Below are 23,579 nucleotides of genomic sequence, written 5' to 3'. Positions count from 1 at the left end.
TAATGGACACTACTGTGCGCTATAATAAGAATAATGGACACTACTGTGCTGTGTAATGTGAATAATGGAGACTACTGTGCTGTGTAATGTGACTAATAGACACTACTGTGCTGTGTAATGTGAATAATAGACACTACTGTGCTGTGTAATGTGACTAATGGAGACTACTGTGCTGTGTAATGTGACTAATAGACACTACTGTGCTGTGTAATGTGACTAATGGTCACTACTGTGCTGTGTAATGTGACTAATAGACACTACTGTGCTGTGTAATGTGAATAATGGACACTACTGTGCTGTGTAATGTGAATAATGAAGACTACTGTGCTGTGTAATGTGAATAATGGAGACTACTGTGCTGTGCAAAGTGAATAATGTAGACTACTGTGCTGTGTAATGTGAATAATGGAGACTACTGTGCTGTGTAATGTGACTAATAGACACTACTGTGCTGTGTAATGTGAATAATAGAGACTACTGTGCTGTGTAATGTGACTAATAGACACTACTGTGCTGTGTAATGTGAATAATGGACACTACTGTGCTGTGTAATGTGACTAATGGACACTACTGTGCTGTGTAATGTGAATAATAGAGACTACTGTGCTGTGTAATGTGACTAATAGACACTACTGTGCTGTGTAATGTGAATAATGGAGACTACTGTGCTGTGTAATGTGAATAATGGAGACTACTGTGCTGTGTAATGTGAATAATGGAGACTACTGTGCTGTGTAATGTGAATAATGGAGACTACTGTGCTGTGTAATGTGAATAATGGAGACTACTGTGCTGTGTAATGTGAATAATGGAGACTACTGTGCTGTGTAGTGTGAATAATGGAGACTACTGTGCTGTGTAGTGTGAATAATGGAGACTACTGTGCAATGTAAAGTGAATAATGGGGACTACTGTGCTGTGTAATGTGAATAATGGAGACTACTGTGCTGTGTAAAGTGAATAATGGAGACTACTGTGCTTTGTAATGTGAATAATGGAGACTACTTTGCAGTGTAATGTGACTAATAGACACTAATGTGCTGTGTAATGTGACTAATGGACACTACTGTGCTGCGTAATGTGACTAATAGACACTACTGTGCTGTGTAATGTGACTAATGGACACTACTGTGCTGTGTAATGTGAATAATGGAGACTACTGTGCTGTGTAATGTGACTAATGGACACTACTGTGCTGTGTAATGTGAATAATGGAGACTACTGTGCTGTGTAATGTGACTAATGGACACTACTGTGCAGTGTAATGTGAATAATGGAGACTACTGTGCTGTGTAATGTGAATAATGGAGACACTGTGCAGTGTAATGTGAATAATGGAGACTACTGTGCTGTGTAATGTGAATAATGGACACTACTGTGCGGTGTAATGTGACTAATGGAGACAATGTGCTGTGTAATGTGAATAATGGAGACTACTGTGCTGTGTAATGTGCCTAATAGACACTACTGTGCTGTGTAATGTGAATAATGGACACTACTGTGCGCTGTAATAAGAATAATGGACACTTCTGTGCTGTGTAATGTGAATATTGGAGACTACTGTGCTATGTAATGTGAATAATAGACACTACTGTGCTGTGTAATGTGACTAATGGACACTACTGTGCTGTGTAATGTGACTAATGGAGACTACTGTGCTGTGTAATGTGACTAATAGACACTACTGTGTTGTGTAATGTGACTAATGGTCACTACTGTGCTGTGTAATGTGAATAATGGAGACTACTGTGCTGTGTAATGTGAATAATGGACACTACTGTGCTGTGTAATGTGAATAATGGAGACTACTGTGCTGTGTAATGTGACTAATAGACACTACTGTGCAGTGTAATGTGACTAATGGTCACTACTGTGCTGTGTAATGTGACTAATAGACACTACTGTGCTGTGTAATGTGAATAATAGACACTACTGTGCTGTGTAATGTGACTAATGGAGACTACTGTGCTGTGTAATGTGACTAATAGACACTACTGTGCTGTGTAATGTGACTAATGGTCACTACTGTGCTGTGTAATGTGAATAATGGAGACTACTGTGCTGTGTAATGTGAATAATGGACACTACAGTGCAATGTAATGTGAATAATGGAGACTACTGTGCTGTGTAATGTGAATAATGGACACTACTGTGCGGTGTAATGTGACTAATGGAGACACTGTGCTGTGTAATGTGAATAATGGAGACTACTGTGCTGTGTAATGTGACTAATGGACACTACTGTGCAGTGTAATGTGAATAATGGAGACTACTGTGCTCTGTAATGTGCCTAATAGACACTACTGTGCTGTGTAATGTGAATAATGGACACTACTGTGCGCTGTAATAAGAATAATGGACACTACTGTGCTGTGTAATGTGAATAATGGAGACTACTGTGCTGTGTAATGTGACTAATAGACACTACTGTGCTGTGTAATGTGAATAATAGACACTACTGTGCTGTGTAATGTGACTAATGGAGACTACTGTGCTGTGTAATGTGACTAATAGACACTACTGTGCTGTGTAATGTGACTAATGGTCACTACTGTGCTGTGCAATGTGACTAATAGACACTACTGTGCTGTGTAATGTGAATAATGGACACTACTGTGCTGTGTAATGTGAATAATGAAGACTACTGTGCTGTGTAATGTGAATAATGGAGACTACTGTGCTGTGTAATGTGACTAATGGACACTACTGTGCAGTGTAATGTGAATAATGGAGACTACTGTGCTGTGTAATGTGAATAATGGAGACACTGTGCAGTGTAATGTGAATAATGGAGACTACTGTGCTGTGTAATGTGAATAATGGACACTACTGTGCGGTGTAATGTGACTAATGGAGACAATGTGCTGTGTAATGTGAATAATGGAGACTACTGTGCTCTGTAATGTGCCTAATAGACACTACTGTGCTGTGTAATGTGAATAATGGACACTACTGTGCGCTGTAATAAGAATAATGGACACTACTGTGCTGTGTAATGTGAATATTGGAGACTACTGTGCTATGTAATGTGAATAATAGACACTACTGTGCTGTGTAATGTGACTAATGGACACTACTGTGCTGTGTAATGTGACTAATGGAGACTACTGTGCTGTGTAATGTGACTAATAGACACTACTGTGTTGTGTAATGTGACTAATGGTCACTACTGTGCTGTGTAATGTGAATAATGGAGACTACTGTGCTGTGTAATGTGAATAATGGACACTACTGTGCTGTGTAATGTGAATAATGGAGACTACTGTGCTGTGTAATGTGACTAATAGACACTACTGTGCAGTGTAATGTGACTAATGGTCACTACTGTGCTGTGTAATGTGACTAATAGACACTACTGTGCTGTGTAATGTGAATAATAGACACTACTGTGCTGTGTAATGTGACTAATGGAGACTACTGTGCTGTGTAATGTGACTAATAGACACTACTGTGCTGTGTAATGTGACTAATGGTCACTACTGTGCTGTGTAATGTGAATAATGGAGACTACTGTGCTGTGTAATGTGAATAATGGACACTACAGTGCAATGTAATGTGAATAATGGAGACTACTGTGCTGTGTAATGTGAATAATGGACACTACTGTGCGGTGTAATGTGACTAATGGAGACACTGTGCTGTGTAATGTGAATAATGGAGACTACTGTGCTGTGTAATGTGACTAATGGACACTACTGTGCAGTGTAATGTGAATAATGGAGACTACTGTGCTCTGTAATGTGCCTAATAGACACTACTGTGCTGTGTAATGTGAATAATGGACACTACTGTGCGCTGTAATAAGAATAATGGACACTACTGTGCTGTGTAATGTGAATAATGGAGACTACTGTGCTGTGTAATGTGACTAATAGACACTACTGTGCTGTGTAATGTGAATAATAGACACTACTGTGCTGTGTAATGTGACTAATGGAGACTACTGTGCTGTGTAATGTGACTAATAGACACTACTGTGCTGTGTAATGTGACTAATGGTCACTACTGTGCTGTGCAATGTGACTAATAGACACTACTGTGCTGTGTAATGTGAATAATGGACACTACTGTGCTGTGTAATGTGAATAATGAAGACTACTGTGCTGTGTAATGTGAATAATGGAGACTACTGTGCTGTGTAATGTGAATAATGGACACTACAGTGCAATGTAATGTGAATAATGGAGACTACTGTGCGCTGTAATGTGAATAATTGAGACTACTGTGCTGTGTAATGTGACTAATAGACACTACTGTGCTGTGTAATGTGACTAATGGTCACTACTGTGCTGTGTAATGTGAATAATGGAGACTACTGTGCTGTGTAATGTGAATAATGGACACTACAGTGCAATGTAATGTGAATAATGGAGACTACTGTGCTGTGTAATGTGAATAATGGACACTACACTGCGGTGTAATGTGACTAATGGAGACACTGTGCTGTGTAATGTGAATAATGGAGACTACTGTGCTGTGTAATGTGACTAATGGACACTACTGTGCAGTGTAATGTGAATAATGGAGACTACTGTGCTGTGTAATGTGAATAATGGAGACTACTGTGCAGTGTAATGTGAATAATGGAGACTACTGAGCTCTGTAATGTGCCTAATAGACACTACTGTGCTGTGTAATGTGAATAATGGACACTACTGTGCGCTGTAATAAGAATAATGGACACTACTGTGCTGTGTAATGTGAATAATGGAGACTACTGTGCTGTGTAATGTGACTAATAGACACTACTGTGCAGTGTAATGTGACTAATGGAGACTACTGTGCTATGTAATGTGACTAATAGACACTACTGTGCTGTGTAATGTGACTAATGGTCACTACTGTGCTGTGTAATGTGACTAATAGACACTACTGTGCTGTGTAATGTGAATAATGGACACTACTGTGCTGTGTAATGTGAATAATGAAGACTACTGTGCTGTGTAATGTGAATAATGGAGACTACTGTGCTGTGTAATGTGAATAATGGACACTACTGTGCTGTGTAATGTGACTAATGGAGACTACTGTGCTGTGTAATGTGACTAATGGACACTACTGTGCAGTGTAATGTGAATAATGGAGACTACTGTGCTATGTAATGTGACTAATAGACACTACTGTGCTGTGTAATGTGAATAATGGACACTACTGTGCTGTGTAATGTGAATAATGAAGACTACTGTGCTGTGTAATGTGAATAATGGAGACTACTGTGCTGTGTAATGTGAATAATGGACACTACAGTGCAATGTAATGTGAATAATGGAGACTACTGTGCGCTGTAATGTGAATAATGGACACTTCCCCACGAAGTTACAGCCCTTTATTTATGCCACGTGCATGCAGCATGCACTCTCCCTATTTCGAATATGGGGGGGGCACCAATTTTCTATCTGGCACAGGGCACCAAAATGTCTAGTTATGGTACTGGTTATAAATACAAATAACACCTTTACTAGTCTGGCTTGCATGGATATACAGTACACAAAGCTACAAAAAAACACTGGTTGCTGGATTTCTGCACTGTCCAGAGAAATGTACTATGTAGCTAGGTCACCCTAGGCAAGTGCCTAGGTCACCTAGGCCCAGGGCCCTGCTCCTAGGTGTCCAGGTTGTTTAGAAATAGTAACAAGAAGGATGTACAGTACCATAAACTCTGATACTATCAATACATTGCATCGCTTATCTTGAGCTTTTTGAGTTAAGCAAAAGATGCCTGTAGGTCATACTGAGTCTGTAGCTAAGGGCATGAAGTTTGCAGAGTTGGAAGTCTAATGGGATATCTGGGTATGTGTTCCTACTCCTAATCCAATTCACTATAAACCAGAAAGAGCATGCTGTAGTATAATGCCTAAGATTTATGAATGATTGTGTTTCATCTCATGATCTTTTTTTATGCAAATATTGCTAGCTGTATATGAGAGACGGCAATTTGTTGAATATGAGAGACGGCAATAGTGTAATATTATACCTCCACCTCATGAGGTTAATGAGAAAACATCTGTGTAGGCATATAAGTGTCAAAAGATAATAATATTAGTGTAATTTCAAGTATTATCAACTGCGTATAAAAGAAAACTATAATCTTAAAATTATATCTTTATATAGTGGCAATATGTACATAAATGGCAGTAGTGAGCCATGGATTCTGTGTGGGTCTGAGGGAATCCACCTACACAGAAGAAAAAGCAGGTGTTACTACACCTACACCTAAAAGCTGCAGAGTGTCAGGTGAGGCTGCAGGCTGTGTAAACAGCCCAGGTGGGGTTGTGAAAGTTAGTAAGGCTTCTGTGGCAACAGAAGAGCGTAGTGTGCCAGGAAGCCAGTGTGGCTGTGATTATGTTGCTGAGAAGAAGCCAAGCCAGTGGGCATTGAGTCTGAGAAGGCTAGAGGTCCATGTCTAAATCTGCCAGAGGTAGGAAGGACTTTGAGAAAGTGAACGGGATGCCTTACCTGTAAGAAACAGGACTGAGACTTTTAAGTGAGACTTTGCATGCAGACTAGCTGCTCATTATAGAGAGGGGTCAAGCTAGTACCCTCAGTGAGGGATGGTCTTCAGTTTGCCGGCTGTCGGGATCCCAGCGCAAAGTATACCGGCGCCGGAATCCAGACAGCCGGCATACCAACACCTTTTCTCCCTCCCCCCCCCCCCCCCTGGAGGGAGAATAGATAGCGTGGTGCACGTAGCACGCCACCGTACCCACAGCGTGGCAAGCGCAGCGAGCCCACAAAGGGCTCATTTGCGCTCGCCCAGCTGTCAGTATGCCGGCGGTCGGGATTCCGGTACAAGTATGCTGGCCGCCGAGAGCCCGGCCGCCGTCATACCCTACTACACCCTCAGTGAGGGCTAGGTTGTTTGTTATTTTTCATTTATATTAAATGCTGCCAGAAAAGGTTAAAAAAAAATTAATTTACCTGAAAAGCTGTGTGTGATTATTTTAAGCACCCAAAACACTGCACCACTAAGCCCTCTACCAAGCTAATTTCTCCAGAATTGTCAATATATATCTTCATCAATATTCAGCTGGAAACCAGCAGACCAAATTGTAGTAAAAGAGGCACTTTATTTTACATCACAGAATAAAAGATTACTCGTGTGAACCAGCTCATACTATAGTGGTGCGGAACCTGACAGCAGCTATTTTCGGTGCTATTACTGTAATAAGTTACAGTGTCAAAATACACACATCATTATTTAAGGGAACTTAATTGTTTTGATGCAAATTCAAATTGACATCATATATGACCATGTACATAACTGCTTTCTTTTTCCTTCATACACTTTCTTAACATAGAAGTACAGTAAGTGCCTTTTAAGCTTGGATATTCTTAAAACGTGGATTGTAATCATGGTACTACAGAATTTGACTTCTATAGAATTTCTACCACACTTAGGAGATTGATATTCATTTCATAATAATAGCTATATTTTGTAATACAAATTAAATTTAAAGGAACGCTCCACACTAGAGCCTTCTTCTTCTCTTAGTTGCTTTGTGTGTATTGCATATGAAGACCAATTTCCCAGCTCAAAAGTCATATTTGATTTAAAAATAAAGTTGATATTTATTATAGTAATGTATTGTTAGAAATTCTTAATGTATTCTCTTAACAGAAAGACCATGTGGTAATCCTGGTGATATTCTTTTTGGCAAATTTGAGCTAATAAATGAAGAGGCATTTGTATTTGGAGCTGTTGTGGAATACTCTTGTAATGAAGGGTGAGTCTACTGTAGATAAATGTTGTAAACAAATAAAGATGAAGAGTTTGACAAGTACAAATAATTTTCTCAAACCTCATACAGAAAATGTTTGTTTTAATTATTCTTTGCAAATGCTAACAGGAAGTATATCATTCTAAAGGTGCGTACACACTGTTCACCAGAGTGTATGCACATCGATGATCGCTGACATCGCTGGGCTGAAAAGCGCTCAGCGCATATACACTGAGCGCTTTTCCCCCCTGCCCAGCGATGTCAGCGGGGGTGAATGGCTTACCATAGCAGGACCTAATGGAAAGCCGTTCACCCCGCCGCTCATCTACTGGTAATACCAGTAGATGAATGGCGCCCGCCAGCGATGAAGCGGGAGCACACATCAGCACTCACCACTCATCGCTTGTGCATACACACTGGGCGGCTTTGAGCTGAAAGCAGCTCAACAAACCAAAAGTGACCTGCTTTTAGCTCAAAATCACCCAGTGTGTATGGGCCTTAAGGAGGGAATTCAATTACCCTCGCTCAGTGGGGATCATTCCGAGTTGATGGCTCGCTGCTGCTTTTCGCAGCACAGCGAACAGGTCACTACTGTGCATGCGTATCCACCACAATGCGCACGCGCGTCGTACAAAGCAAATCATTGCTGGGCGATGGATTTAATGAAGAATCCATTCGCACAGCCGATCGCAAGGAGATTGACAGGAAGAAGGCATTTATGGGTGTCAACTGACTGTTTTCTGTGAGTGTTTGGAAAAACGAATGCATGTCCAAGCATTTGCTGGGCGGGTGTCTGACGTCAGTTCCGGGACCGGACAGGCTGAAGTGATCGCAAGGGCTGAGTAAGTCCAGAGCTACTCAGAAACTGCAAAAAACTTTTGCACACCGCTCGGCTGCACACGCATTCGCACACTTGCAAAGCGAAAATACACTCCCCCGTGGGCGGCGACTATGCGTTTGCACGGCTGCTAAAAGTAGCTAGCGAGCAATCAACTCGGAATGACCCCCAGTGTCCCGTGATAGGTCGGTGTGGGGGGGGGGGGGGGCGGGGGGAGTAGGGAAGCCCCCTTCACATGCTGCTCTAATTAGCAGACCATGTGATGAACAGAGGTCGTGGCATCTCTTCACTGGGGAGAGGGACTGGGGCATTCCCAGCAGCTCTCATAGCCGAAGGCGCACGCAAAGTATTGATTAATTCCTCAATACAGTTGGGAGGTATCCTTTAGTATATATGTGCAGTATTCCCTATATATAACTTAGTATGAAGTATGGTGGACCCTGTCTTGAAAATGTTGAAATTATTTTCTGGTATGACCACAGGGATGTGTATTTTATGATTGGCAAGCTGTTAAGTAGAAGACAAAAGTTACATTTGAAATGGACATGTTCAGCTTTCAGTTAAAAATGTTAAGTACTGTACAGTAAACTGTTCCAGTCTACATGGAAAATTATACAATATTTTTAACATTTTGTTAATGTACGGACTGTAAATATTACCGATGAGTTGCACGCAAGACGGCCACAGTTACCCTGATACTGGAATTAAATGCACATATTCCTTGCATATCGAGTTGCCTGCACCTATGTGACAAACCTGCCTCTAGCCATACACTTGTTCAAATAGCCATATTTGGTGCAAGAGATGTGACTAAAATCAGATGGATATATAAATTAACTACAATACTGTAACGAGTGACTATGATGTGAGACAATCCTGACATTCCTCATGGTTCCCCTCCCCTTAGCAATCCCACTTAGAGAAACATTAATAGTGGATCCGCATTAATAGCCCACATCTGCCTACAGTACATGTCATTGTGTCACAACTGAGGGTTTAGGCTGACGGGAGGAAGCCTCAGTTGTAGGGGCTGGAACGAAGTTAAACTTAGATGGTTTAATCAGACCCCTGGACATGTAAGTGTGGAAGGAAACCCGAAGGTGTGACCATGACAAGCAGGTTAAAAGTCAAATGAAAGTTTATTAAACAGACTCCGTATAATCACAACAGCGTTCACAGTCAGAATTAGCAGTGGCAGATAATACAGTTCCTGGATCACTAAACCATAAAAGGTATCACAGGGCACTGGTAGGTTGCAGAACAGGTGTTATAGTCCTTTGGTAGAATAACCTTACCAGGCCAGGCTGTAGTAGTGGAGACAACCGAGGAACACGCCAGTAGGTGTATGAGATGATGCTGGTAACTGGAATGCACTGTAGGAGTCACTGGACGGAACCAGCCAGATGGTGGAGACACGGAGTTAAAACTGAAAGATGCTAGGGTGCGTGGAAACAGATGAAATGAAGAGTGGTTACCGGTGGTAGTGGATACTGCTGGTAAGTAGAAATCCACTGGGAGAACACTGGCTCTTTAAGGAGGCTGAATTCTGTTGGAAGCAGGTTGCTGGAAACAGATGGGTTAATAGCTGCAAGCTTGGAAGCTGGAAGCAAACGAGGTAATAGCTGAAAGCTGGATCAGTCACAGAGGATTGCAAAGTCAGGCTGCACCGCAGGATGGAAAGCAGGTGCGGGTCTCTTTGTGGATGCTGGAGACAGGAACTGGAACCTGGAGAAACAAGCCACAGGAGAGAGAGACTGGAACAAGGTATGACATTCAAAGCACTGACATCTATCTGGCCTAGACACAGGATACTTATACCTGCTGCTATGCAGGCATTGGCTAGGCAATTATGCAGATTCCAGCAACGGTGGATTGGAGGAATTGGAGCATGTGATCAAATCCAACATGGCTGCGCCCATGCTGGAACCTGGAGGGAAAACTGGTTTGAAATGAAATGTGCTAACATAATGATAATGGCGGCGCCGGCCGCGGAGGACAGGAGACGCCAGATGACAATTATATGCTGAGACACTTGGAGGGCAGCAGAGGCCGCGGCAGGCATGATACATGATTCTGAGAACCTGCAGCAATAACACAGTAATGGCGGCGGAGGCCGCGGAGGACGGGAGACGCCATGTTGGATTCAAACATGGCGCCGCTGTGGTAGTGTCTCAGAATGACAGGAGGGATGTGCAGAGTGTTGACACAGATGAGATCCGGATTTGGAACGCTGGGCCAGTCTCAGAAGACACCTAAACGGCAGGTAATGGCGTCCAGATACCCGGATCGTGACAGCACCCCCCCCTTTAGGAGTGGCCCCAGGACACTTCTTAGGCTTTAAAGGAACCTTTGAGTGGAAATTTCGGACCAAGGCAGGAGCATGGACGTCTGAGGCATTGGTCCAGGAGCGTTCTTCAGGACCATAGCCCTTCCAGTCAATGAGATACTGTAGCTGACCGTAACGGAAACGTGAGTCCAAAATCTTGGCCACCTCGTACTCGACTCCCCGTTGAGTCTGAACTTTGGGAGCTGGAGGAAGTGCGGAATGAAACCGATTTAGGATCAGCGGTTTCAACAAGGAAACATGAAATGTCCTGGGTATTTTCAAGAAGGGTGGTAACTGTAATCTGTAGGCAACAGGATTGATGACTTGTTCAATCTTGAAGGGACCGATGTAGCGAGGTGCAAATTTCATGCTGGGAACTCTCAACCTCAAATTCTTCGTGGACAACCACACACGATCACCCACCTTGAGAGCAGGAACCGCTCTACGCTTCCTATCGGCAAACTTCTTATACCTGGATGAGGCTTTAAGCAGGGCTGCGCGGACGTTCCTCCAGTTATTTGAAAACTGACGCAAGGTGACATCCACTGCTGGAACAGAAGTTGCGGGAAGCGGTTGGAATTCTGGGACTTTAGGGTGGAATCCATAATTAATGAAGAATGGTGTAGAAGAAGATGAGGAATGGTATTGATTGTTGTGGCTGAACTCGGCCCAAGGAAGGAGTTGAACCCAGTCATCGTGAGAGGAAGACACATATATACGGAGGAAGGCCTCCAAGTCCTGATTCACCCTCTCGGTTTGACCATTGGTCTGAGGATGGTAAGCCGTGGAAAACTTTAACTTGACTTGGAGGGCTTGACACAAACTTCGCCAAAATTTGGCTACAAATTGTACTCCACGATCCGAGATGATCTCTTCAGGAAGACCGTGAAGTCGGAAGATCTCTTGTATAAATACTTGAGCCAACTTGGAAGCTGACGGAAGACCGGTGAGAGGGATGAAATGTGCCATCTTGGTGAACCGGTCAACTACCACCCAGATGGTATTAAACTTGTTGCAGATAGGTAGATCGGAAACAAAGTCCATCGACAAATGGGTCCATGGTCGACGGGGAACAGATAATGGAACCAGTTGCCCCGCAGGCGACTGGCGGGAGACTTTGTGTTGGGCACACTTTGGGCAGGAGGCAATAAATTCCATAACGTCCTTCTTCAGAGTTGGCCACCAGTAGGACCTAGAAATAAATTCAAGGGTTTTTTGAATGCCTGTATGTCCAGCAAAACGGGAAGCATGGGCCCAATGCATGAGCTTCTTCCTTAGAACTGGCTTAACAAAACTTTTCCCTGGTGGAGGCGTAGAGTCCATCCCTACCGTGGAGAATGCCAACGGATTAATAATAGGATGCTTGTCTGCAGACTCGGACTCATTTTCTTGCTCCCATGAGCGGGAAAGGGCATCGGCCTTACGATTCTGAGAACCCGGACAGAACTGGAGTTTAAAGTCAAACCTAGAAAAGAAAAGTGCCCATCTGGCCTGACAAGGATTAAGACATTGTGCGCCTTTGAGATATAAAAGATTTTTGTGGTCGGTAAGTATGGTGATTGAGTGGGAAGCTCCCTCCAACAGGTATCTCCACTCCTCCAGAGCGAGCTTGATGGCCAGCAACTCCTGATCGCCAATGGCATAGTTGCGCTCAGCTGGGGAGAACTTCCGGGAGAAGAAACTGCAAGGATGTAGATGTCCATCTTTGGCCCTCTGGGATAACACTGCTCCTACTCCAACGGAGGAGGCATCTACCTCTAAGATAAAAGGAGAGTCAGTGTCGGGCTGTTTCAGAACTGGTGCAGAGATGAACCGTTGCTTCAGAAGGTGAAAGGCCTGCGTAGCTTCCTCGGACCACTTGGACGGATTAGCACCTTTCTTGGTTAATGCAGTGATAGGCACCACAATGGTGGAAAAGTCTCGTATAAATTTTCTATAATAATTGGCGAACCCTAAGAACCTCTGGACCCCTTTGAGGGTTAAGGGTATAGGCCAATTCTGGATTGCTTGGAGTTTCTCAGGATCCATCTCTAGTCCGGAACCGGACACAATGTAACCTAGAAACGGAATGGTTTTAACTTCAAACACACACTTCTCCAATTTACAATAGAGGTGATTGACACGGAGACGGGAAAGAACCTCTTTTACCCAGAAACGATGATCTTCGAGATTATTAGCAAAGATGAGGATGTCATCTAGATAAACCACGACATGGCGGTACAAGATGTCCCTGAAGATCTCATTCACGAAGTGCTGGAAGACTGCTGGAGCGTTGCTCAATCCGAAGGGCATGACGAGGTACTCATAATGTCCGTCACGGGTGTTAAAGGCGGTCTTCCACTCGTCACCCTCACGGATTCGGATGAGATTGTAGGCACCCCTCAAGTCCAGCTTTGTAAAAATGGTTGCACCACTAACTCTATCAAAGAGCTCGGTAATCAGGGGTAAAGGGTATCGGTTCTTGACGGTAATGTCGTTCAGACCTCTGTAGTCGATGCACGGACGCAGACCACCGTCTTTCTTCTTAACGAAGAAGAAGCCTGCGCCGGCTGGAGAAGAAGATGGTCGTATGAAACCCTTCGCCAGGTTCTCTTTGATGTACTCTTCCATGGAGTGTGTCTCAGGCAGAGACAACGGATAAGTTCGGCCTCGCGGTGGAACCTTCCCTGGAATGAGGTCGATTGGGCAGTCCCATTCTCTATGAGGAGGAAGGATATCAGCAGAGGCTTTACTAAACACGTCCATGAAGTCTTGATATGGAGGAGGCGGAACATCAGATGACCTGGGGAAGGAAGAACAAACAGGAAGAACTTTGGCTAAACAAGTCTCAGCACAGGAGGGACCCCATGCCAGTATTTGCGTAGTCGTCCAGTCAATCGATGGGTTGTGGAGACGGAGCCATGGAAGGCCTAAAACCACTGGATGTGTGGCTCTTGGAATCACTAGAAAAGAAATATACTCAGTATGAAGAACTCCCACTCTCAGACGAACTGGAAGAGTCCTTAAGGAAATGACTGCGTCAAAAATCTTGCTGCCATCCACGGCAGTCAAAGAGATGGACGAGGACAGTCTCTCGGTGGGTAGGGACCACCGTTTAACATAAGCTTCGGTTATGAAATTCCCAGCTGCTCCAGAATCAAGGAGGGCAATGACGTTCCTGTAACATTGAGCAATTTGGAGTGACACTGGGAGGTTACAATCATGAGGAGATGGAGAGGAGATCATTACTCCTAGCCGGCCCTCTCCTTGGCGAGCTAGGATCTGGAGTCCCGAACGTTTGGGACAAGCGTTGATAGTGTGCGACGGAGCTGCACAGTAGAGACATAGAGACTCGGAGAGGCGTCTTCGGCGCTCAGCGGGAGATAGACGGGAACGACCAATTTGCATAGGCTCATCCTTGGATGGAGATGGTTGACGAGGGGGAGGAGCAGAAGATTTAGGAACGGATGATCTTCCTCGCTCGGTTGCTCTCTCTCTGAACCGTAGATCAACCTTCGTGCATAGTGAAATTAGCTCATCCAACTTAGAAGGCAAGTCTCTGGTAGCTAACTCATCTTTAATGCGTTCTGACAAGCCATGCCAGAATGCAGCATACAGGGCCTCGTCGTTCCAGGCCAGTTCAGATGCCAGGATTTTGAACTGTATAAGATACTGTCCCACAGTACGTGTTCCCTGGCGTAGACGGAGAATCTCAGATGAAGCAGAGGAAACCCGGCCCGGCTCGTCGAAGATGCGCCTGAATGATGCTACAAAGTCAGTATAGGAGGACAGCAGGGGATCAGACTTCTCCCATAACGGTGATGCCCAATCAAGGGCTGAGCCACTGAGGAGAGAAATAATATAAGCAACTTTGGTACGGTCACTGGGGAAGTTGCCAGATTGAAGCTCAAAATGGATTTCGCATTGGTTAAGAAATCCCCTGCAGAACCTTGGAGATCCGTCAAATTTTGCTGGCGTTGGAAGATGAAGACGTGGTATGGAAATGGGCAAGGTGGGTGGGGTTACAGCTGGAGTCACTGTGGTGGACGCACCAGACGTGCCAGGTCCACGGAGGGTCGTCTGAATCCCATCCAGCCGAGTAGAGAGATCCTGGAGACAGCGGATGATGTGACCTTGTGCAGCCTCCTGATGTTCGAGTCTGGCTGCCAGTTCTTGCATAGGTCTAGCCGCTTGATCCTGGTCTCCGGCTGGATTCATATGGTCAGTGCTTACTGTCACAACTGAGGGTTTAGGCTGACAGGAGGAAGCCTCAGTTGTAGGGGCTGGAACAAAGTTAAACTTAGATGGTTTAATCAGACCCCTGGACATGTAAGTGTGGAAGGAAACCCGAAGGTGTGACCATGACAAGCAGGTTAAAAGTCAAATGAAAGTTTATTAAACAGACTCTGTATAATCACAACAGCGTTCACAGTCAGAATTAGCAGTGGCAGATAATACAGTTCCTGGATCACTAAACCATAAAAGGTATCACAGGGCACTGGTAGGTTGCAGAACAGGTGTTATAGTCCTTTGGTAGAATAACCTTACCAGGCCAGGCTGTAGTAGTGGAGACAACCGAGGAACACGCCAGTAGGTGTATGAGATGATGCTGGTAACTGGAATGCACTGTAGGAGTCACTGGACGGAACCAGCCAGATGGTGGAGACACGGAGTTAAAACTGAAAGATGCTAGGGTGCGTGGAAACAGATGAAATGAAGAGTGGTTACCGGTGGTAGTGGATACTGCTGGTAAGTAGAAATCCGCTGGGAGAACACTGGCTCTTTAAGGAGGCTGAATTCTGTTGGAAGCAGGTTGCTGGAAACAGATGGGTTAATAGCTGCAAGCTTGGAAGCTGGAAGCAAACGAGGTAATAGCTGAAAGCTGGATCAGTCACAGAGGATTGCAAAGTCAGGCTGCACCGCAGGATGGAAAGCAGGTGCGGGTCTCTTTGTGGATGCTGGAGACAGGAACTGGAACCTGGAGAAACAAGCCACAGGAGAGAGAGACTGGAACAAGGTATGACATTCAAAGCACTGACATCTATCTGGCCTAGACACAGGATACTTATACCTGCTGCTATGCAGGCATTGGCTAGGCAATTATGCAGATTCCAGCAACGGTGGATTGGAGGAATTGGAGCATGTGATCAAATCCAACATGGCGGCGCCGGCCGCGGAGGACAGGAGACGCCAGATGACAATTATATGCTGAGACACTTGGAGGGCAGCAGAGGCCGCGGCAGGCATGATACATGATTCTGAGAACCTGCAGCAATAACACAGTAATGGCGGCGGAGGCCGCGGAGGACGGGAGACGCCATGTTGGATTCAAACATGGCGCCGCTGTGGTAGTGTCTCAGAATGACAGGAGGGATGTGCAGAGTGTTGACACAGATGAGATCCGGATTTGGAACGCTGGGCCAGTCTCAGAAGACACCTAAACGGCAGGTAATGGCGTCCAGATACCCGAATCGTGACACATTGAAATGTCCTCATTCAAATTATCCTAAGTGCAAGTGCCCTGTTGCTGCTCAGTTATGCCCATTCAAGTGTAAGTGGAGTTGTAACTAAGATGCATACTACTGGGAATACCCTGTAATCTAAAAACGACAAGATCAATCTGAAAATGTACTTCCATGCAGCTTTACAGAGACTCATTGGGGCTGATTCTCAGCTGGAAGCAAAGCAAGAAACCGTGTATACCTTTGCACTTAGACAAACATTTTCTGCAAAGCAAGGGGTGCATATAATTATTTTTTGCATGCTGGGTAAATACTGGACACATTGTTTTCAAATTAATTTTCACCATTAACATGGAAAAAATCAATACAATTTTCAGTAATCACTGAAGTTTGATCATATTTGAACTTATTCTTTCAAAATGGCTTGATGTGACCTATTCTGATTGTTCACATTTTTAATCTATCTAAAATGCAAGGATTTCTATGTCATTTTCAAACCAGTTAGTTGAACATGAATAAGAAACACTTTAAAACAATTCCATACCTCCCAACATGACCCTCTCTAGGAGGGACAGAATGCTCTGCTCCTGGACTTCTCTCTTAATTTATGATTGCCATCACCTGTGCTGAAACACCTTTCTTATCCATTAACCTGTTAAACACAGGTGTAGACAATCATAAATTAAGAAAAAAGTCCAGAAGCAGAGCAATCTGTCCCTCCTGGAGAGGGAATTGTTGGGAGGTATGCAATTCTGAGCATCACTAGTGTGGCAAAGCAAAACATTAAACCTGTGATTTGCAAAGAAATTCCTGCACATCACTTTGCTTATCAGATTCTGGGCCTCATTCAGGGGTGGGCACTATGGTGTCTGCAGTAACACTCTTTGCCGGAGTCGTGGGAGCAACAATGGGGGTAATTCCAAGTTGATCGTAGCAGGAAATTTTTTAGCAGTTGGGCAAAACCATGTTCACTGCAGGGGAGGCAGATATAACATGTGCAGAGAGAGATAGATGTGGGTGTGGTGAGTTCAATCTGCAATCTAAATTGCAGTCTAAAAATAAAGCAGCCAGTATTTACCCTGCACAGAAACAAAATAACCCACCCAAATCTAACTCTTTCTGCAAATGTTATATCTGCCCCCCCCCCCCCCCCTGCAGTGCACATGGTTTTGCCCAACTGCTAAAAAATTTCCTGCTGTGATCAACTTGGAATTACCCCCAATATGCAAATACTAGCATCGGAGACTGCAAGCCCTGAGATGCCCACGTTCATTGCCTGTGCACAATGTAATTCAGACAATGGTGGTCATTCCGAGTTGTTCGCTCGCTGCCAATTTTCGCAGCGCAGCGATCAAGTGAAAAAACGGCAATTATGCGCATGCACATGGGCCCTCATTCCGAGTCGTTCGCTCGGTAATTTTCATCGCATCGCAGTGAAATTCCGCTTAGTACGCATGCGCAATAATCGCACTGCGACTGCGCCAAGTAATTTTACAATGAAGATAGTATTTTTACTCACGGCTTTTTCTTCGCTCCGGCGATCGTAGTGTGATTGACAGGAAATGGGTGTTACTGGGCGGAAACACGGCGTTTTAGGGGCGTGTGGATAAAAACGCTACCGTTTCCGGAAAAAACGCAGGAGTGGCCGGAGAAACGGGGGAGTGTCTGGGCGAACGCTGGGTGTGTTTATGACGTCAAACCAGGAACGACAAGCACTGAACTGATCGCAGATACCGAGTAAGTCTGAAGCTACTCTGAAACTGCTAAGTAGTTTGTAATCGCAATATTGCGAATACATCGGTCGCAATTTTAAGAAGCTAAGATACACTCCCAGTAGGCGTAGGCTTAGCGTGAGCAACTCTGCTAAATTCGCCTTGCGAGCGATCAACTCGGAATGAGGGCCATGGTACGCAGAGCGCATGCGCTAAGTACTTTCACACAAAACTTTGTAGTTTTACCCAAGCTGGAGCAATGTTTTTCAGTCGCTCGAGTGATCGTAGTATGATTGACAAGAAGTGGGTGTTTCTGGGCGGCAACTCTGCGTTTTCAGGGAGTGTGCTAAAAAAACGCAGGTGTGCTAGGCAAAAATTCAGGAGTGGCTGGAGAAACGGGGGAGTGGCTGGCCGAACGCAGGGCATGTTTGTGACGTCAGACCAGGAACTAAACTGACTGCAGTCATCGCAAGATAGAAGTAGGTCTGGAGCTACTCAGAAACAGCATGAAATTTTTTAGTAGCAAGTCTGCTAATCTTTCGTTCGCAATTCTGCTAAGCTAAGATACACTCCCAGAGGGTGGCGGCCTAGCGTGTGGAATGCTGCTAAAAGCAGCTAGCGAGCGATCAACTCGGAATGACCCCCGATGGCTCTAGGCAAGTAGTGCTAAGCGGGTTGGGTGCTCTTTACCCTGTTCCTGCTGCCCTGCCCATTCCCCATTATAGACAGCGGCGCTTGGAGTGAGGAGAGACAGGAGCTGCTGTGTGCTGTGCTGGGAGAGAGGCAGCTGCAGAAGCAGCCACCTCTCTTTTCCTGTGTAATGTGTGGGAGGAAAAGAGGGTGATTGATCGCACATCAGCCCTCCTTCCCTCACCTATCTGTGCGGCAAAGGCATATTTTTTATATATCCTAAAAAGGGGGACTGGCCACACCTCCCTGCATTGGCCATGGCCCCTCCCAGTACCCTGATCTGGAAAGCCCACCATCGGCGCACCATCATGACCACCTTTGACACTTGCACCAGCCTATGGCAGGCACAGTGTCTCCGTCTGTACATGGCCTCTGCGCAAGTGGCTGTGCATCTGAGAATGCAGGCCATTTCCAGACACTCACTACACTCCCATAATATGGCCACATGGTAGAGGTTTTTCTGTGTTCTTTGGGGCCCCTCCCTGTCACTGCCCAGGAACGCCCATCGCTCGATTATTTGATTTGTGATACCAGTGACCCTGTGCGTAATAGAACAGTGAGGTTATCATGTGCCATGGGGTTTTCCAGGAAAATGTGTGCATGTGCAGTAGCAAATAATGGCTCAGCTGCGCCAACAGCAGTATTGCGCACACTTTACGTCTAACTTTAATCGGGCCCTCTGAATCTATCACTCAGTCTATTCATCAGATGACAACTATAGTTCTTACCTGACTGTGTGTAAATACCATACCTTCATTTTAATATAAAAGCATAGTGACTTTTTAATAAATACATTTGCATTAAAATCTTAATATTAATTTGATACTCCCTAAATCATTTCAAATCTAAAAAACTTTAATAAATCATTCACTTACTTTTAACTGATGTCAAATTAAGCTAATTAATTATGCTTAGGACATAGCAGCTTGTAATATTTTTTGATATTTGGTTGTCAAGTAAATTAATTTTGTCACCATTCGTTAATATTCAGAACAAGCTAAATATTAAAGTCAGTGCCGGATTAAACCCTGTGGAGGCCCCTAGGCAGTCCAAATCTTGGGGCCTACTTTGCAAATTATCTCCTAATACATTTTTAATTTTACCAACCAACAGTCTAAAATCTGGAAACTGTAATGTGTATCTGATGTCTATGGTCTATGTTCTTTAAGTTGTTAATGGGACCATTACATTAAACAGTATTTTCTCTATAGCAGAGGTTCCCAAACTGTGTGCCGTGGCTCCCTGGGGTGCCTCGGGACACTTGCAGGGGTGCCCTGGGTTGGTGGTCCAGGACCAATTCAAATTATTCATGGTCAGTATAATAGGCAAAGCCAGTGCTGGTGGCTGCCAGTCATAAAATATGTGGTCAAACAGAAGCAAATCTTGTCCCTCACCACACAACTGACCCTAAAGATGACATATAAACGCGATCTACTTAATGTAATATTTCTTTCTAAATTTCTCAATAAGAAATTTTTGGCCTAGGGGTGCCGTGAAAAAAATTCTGATATTCTAGGGCGCCATGATTCAAAAAAGTTTGGAAACCACTGCTCTATAGAGTCTATAATGTAAAGTTTTCATTTCTTTGGGGTATATTTACTAAAGCTTCTAAAATTCAAAGTGGTGATGTTGCCCTTAGAAACCAATCATTTTCTAGGATGCAATAAAGAAATGATAGACAGAATATGATTGGTTGCTATAGGCAACATCACCACTTTTCATTTTTAGAAGTTTTAATAAATTTACCCTTTTGAGTTGATTCATTTTTTCTATCTTTTGGAGACAATTTAAGAAAGCTTGATTGTAACTTTCATTCAAGATCAAATCAATATTATTTTGAGTCGTTGTCGCAGGGCCCCTGAAAGGCGCGGGGCCCATAGGCTGGTGCCTACTATGCCTATTTGGTAATATGGCACTAATTAAAGTACATATCTTACTTTACATTGATTTTATGTTTTTATAATCTAGATATCAGATGATTACAAAACACAGAAAGCGAGAATGCACAGCAACGGGATGGACAAATGAGCGTCCACACTGTGAAGGTAACTGTGGACCCACCATAACACAGCATGACACATTGGGGGATACTGTGATGGTAACTGTGACCCACCATCACACAGCATGACACATTGGGGGATACTGTGAAGGTAACTGTGACCTTCCATCACACAGCATGACACGTTGGGGGATACTGTGATGGTAACTGTGACCCACCATCACACAGCATGACACGTTGGGGGGTACTGTGATGGTAACTGTGACCCACCATCACACAGCATGACACATTGGGGGATACTGTGAAGGTAACTGTGACCCACCATCACACAGCATGACACATTGGGGGATACTGTGAAGGTAACTGTGACCCACCATCACACAGCATGACACATTGGGGGATACTGTGATGGTAACTGTGACCCACCATCACACAGCATGACACATTGGGGGATACTGTGAAGGTAACTGTGACCCACCATCACACAGCATGACACATTGGGGGATACTGTGAAGGTAACTGTGACCCACCATCACACAGCATGACACGTTGGGGGATACTGTGATGGTAACTGTGACCCACCATCACACAGCATGACACGTTGGGGGATACTGTGATTGTAACTGTGACCCACCATCACACAGCATGACACATTGGGGGATACTGTGATGGTAACTGTGACCCACCATCACACAGCATGACACGTTGGGGGATACTGTGATGGTAACTGTGACCCACCATCACACAGCATGACACGTTGGGGGATACTGTGATGGTAACTGTGACCCACCATCACACAGCATGACACATCCGGGGATACTGTGATGGTAACTGTGACCCACCATCACACAGCATGACACGTTGGGGGATACTGTGATGGTAACTGTGATCCACCATCACACAGCATGACACGTTGGGGGATACTGTGATGGTAACTGTGACCCACCATCACACAGCATGACACATTGAAGGATACTGTGATGGTAACTGTGACCCACCATCACACAGCATGACACATTGGGGGATACTGTGATGGTAACTGTGACCCACCATCACACAGCATGACACATTGGGGGATACTGTGATGGTAACTGTGACCCACCATCACACAGCATGACACATTGGGGGATACTGTGATGGTAACTGTGACCCACCATCACACAGCATGACACATTGAAGGATACTGTGAAGGTAACTGTGACCCACCATCACACAGCATGACACATTGGGGGATACTGTGAAGGTAACTGTGACCCACCATCACACAGCATGACACATTGGGGGATACTGTGAAGGTAACTGTGACCCACCATCACACAGCATGACACGTTGGGGGATACTGTGATGGTAACTGTGATCCACCATCACACAGCATGACACATCCGGGGATACTGTGATGGTAACTGTGACCCACCATCACACAGCATGACACATTGGGGGATACTGTGAAGGTAACTGTGACCCACCATCACACAGCATGACACATCCGGGGATACTGTGATGGTAACTGTGACCCACCATCACACAGCATGACACGTTGGGGGATACTGTGATGGTAACTGTGACCCACCATCACACAGCATGACACGTTGGGGGATACTGTGATGGTAACTGTGACCCACCATCACACAGCATGACACGTTGGGGGATACTGTGATGGTAACTGTGATCCACCATCACACAGCATGACACATTGGGGGATACTGTGATGGTAACTGTGACCCACCATCACACAGCATGACACATTGAAGGATACTGTGATGGTAACTGTGACCCACCATAACACAGCATGACACATTGAAGGATACTGTGAAGGTAACTGTGACCCACCATCACACAGCATGACACATTGAAGGATACTGTGAAGGTAACTGTGACCCACCATCACACAGCATGACACATTGAAGGATACTGTGAAGGTAACTGTGACCCACCATCACACAGCATGACACGTTGGGGGATACTGTGATGGTAACTGTGACCCACCATCACACAGCATGACACATTGGGGGATACTGTGAAGGTAACTGTGACCCACCATCACACAGCATGACACGTTGGGGGATACTGTGATGGTAACTGTGACCCACCATCACACAGCATGACACGTTGGGGGATACTGTGATGGTAACTGTGACCCACCATCACACAGCATGACACACTGGGGGATAGTTTTACTAACGCTTCTAAAACAGACAAGTGGTGATGTTGCCCATAGCAATCAATCAATCAATCAATCAATCAATCAATCAGATTTTAACCATCATTTTCTATAATACAACAGACAAATGATATCTATAATCTAATTTGTTGCTATTGGCAACAGCTACCTTTTCTATATCAACCTTTTGACCCTGTCGACCTAATGCATGTCTACCATTAGTGGTAGACCTACTGACTGTAGACCTTTTTAGTGTAGAGCTAATAATCCACACCCATCTGAGTCACTGCTCCTTGCAACTAAGATTTCATGTGTGAATATGAAACACCTCCTACTGTTAATGTTTCACAGCGTTTGAGACACAGTAGTTGGAGCAGCTTGAGAAGAAAAGTGACTGCACACAGCTCAGCATTACCTGTTGTGCAAATCAAAGCAGTCTGGTATAGTTTTTTTTTTGTAGCCAGGCAGTTGATGAGGACAATATATGAGTGAGCTCCAGATACTATTGGTCTCTCAAAAATCTCTGAGTAGCGCAAATGTTCCCTCTTTAGCTGAATTTTCACCTGACTACAAGTGAGGCCCTATGTGAATAAGGTATTTACAGTGAGGATGAGATTTATCAAAGACTGGAGAGAGATAAAGTATTAATCAATCTGCCCTATCATTTTACAGACTGTCGATGGGATGCAATGGA

At 44.5% G+C, this 23,579-nt stretch overlaps 1 protein-coding gene across 1 annotated transcript in view; it reads left to right on the top strand.

Annotated features, from left to right (window-relative positions):
- LOC134957928 (complement factor H-like) overlaps positions 1 to 23,579 on the top strand; it is a 198,292-nt gene that overhangs the window by 91,138 nt on the left and 83,575 nt on the right. The window contains exons 3-4 of the mRNA XM_063940177.1: positions 7,619 to 7,724; positions 20,694 to 20,770. Of these exons, the coding sequence (XP_063796247.1) occupies positions 7,619 to 7,724; positions 20,694 to 20,770 (183 nt within the window). The remainder of the gene's footprint in view (positions 1 to 7,618; positions 7,725 to 20,693; positions 20,771 to 23,579) is intronic.

Source organism: Pseudophryne corroboree, chromosome 9 (genome assembly GCF_028390025.1).
Source record: "Pseudophryne corroboree isolate aPseCor3 chromosome 9, aPseCor3.hap2, whole genome shotgun sequence".
In the NCBI taxonomy this organism is placed as follows: domain Eukaryota; kingdom Metazoa; phylum Chordata; class Amphibia; order Anura; family Myobatrachidae; genus Pseudophryne; species Pseudophryne corroboree.
The sequence above is the reverse complement of the archived record's forward strand: the minus strand, read 5'-3'. Positions and strand labels throughout refer to the sequence as shown.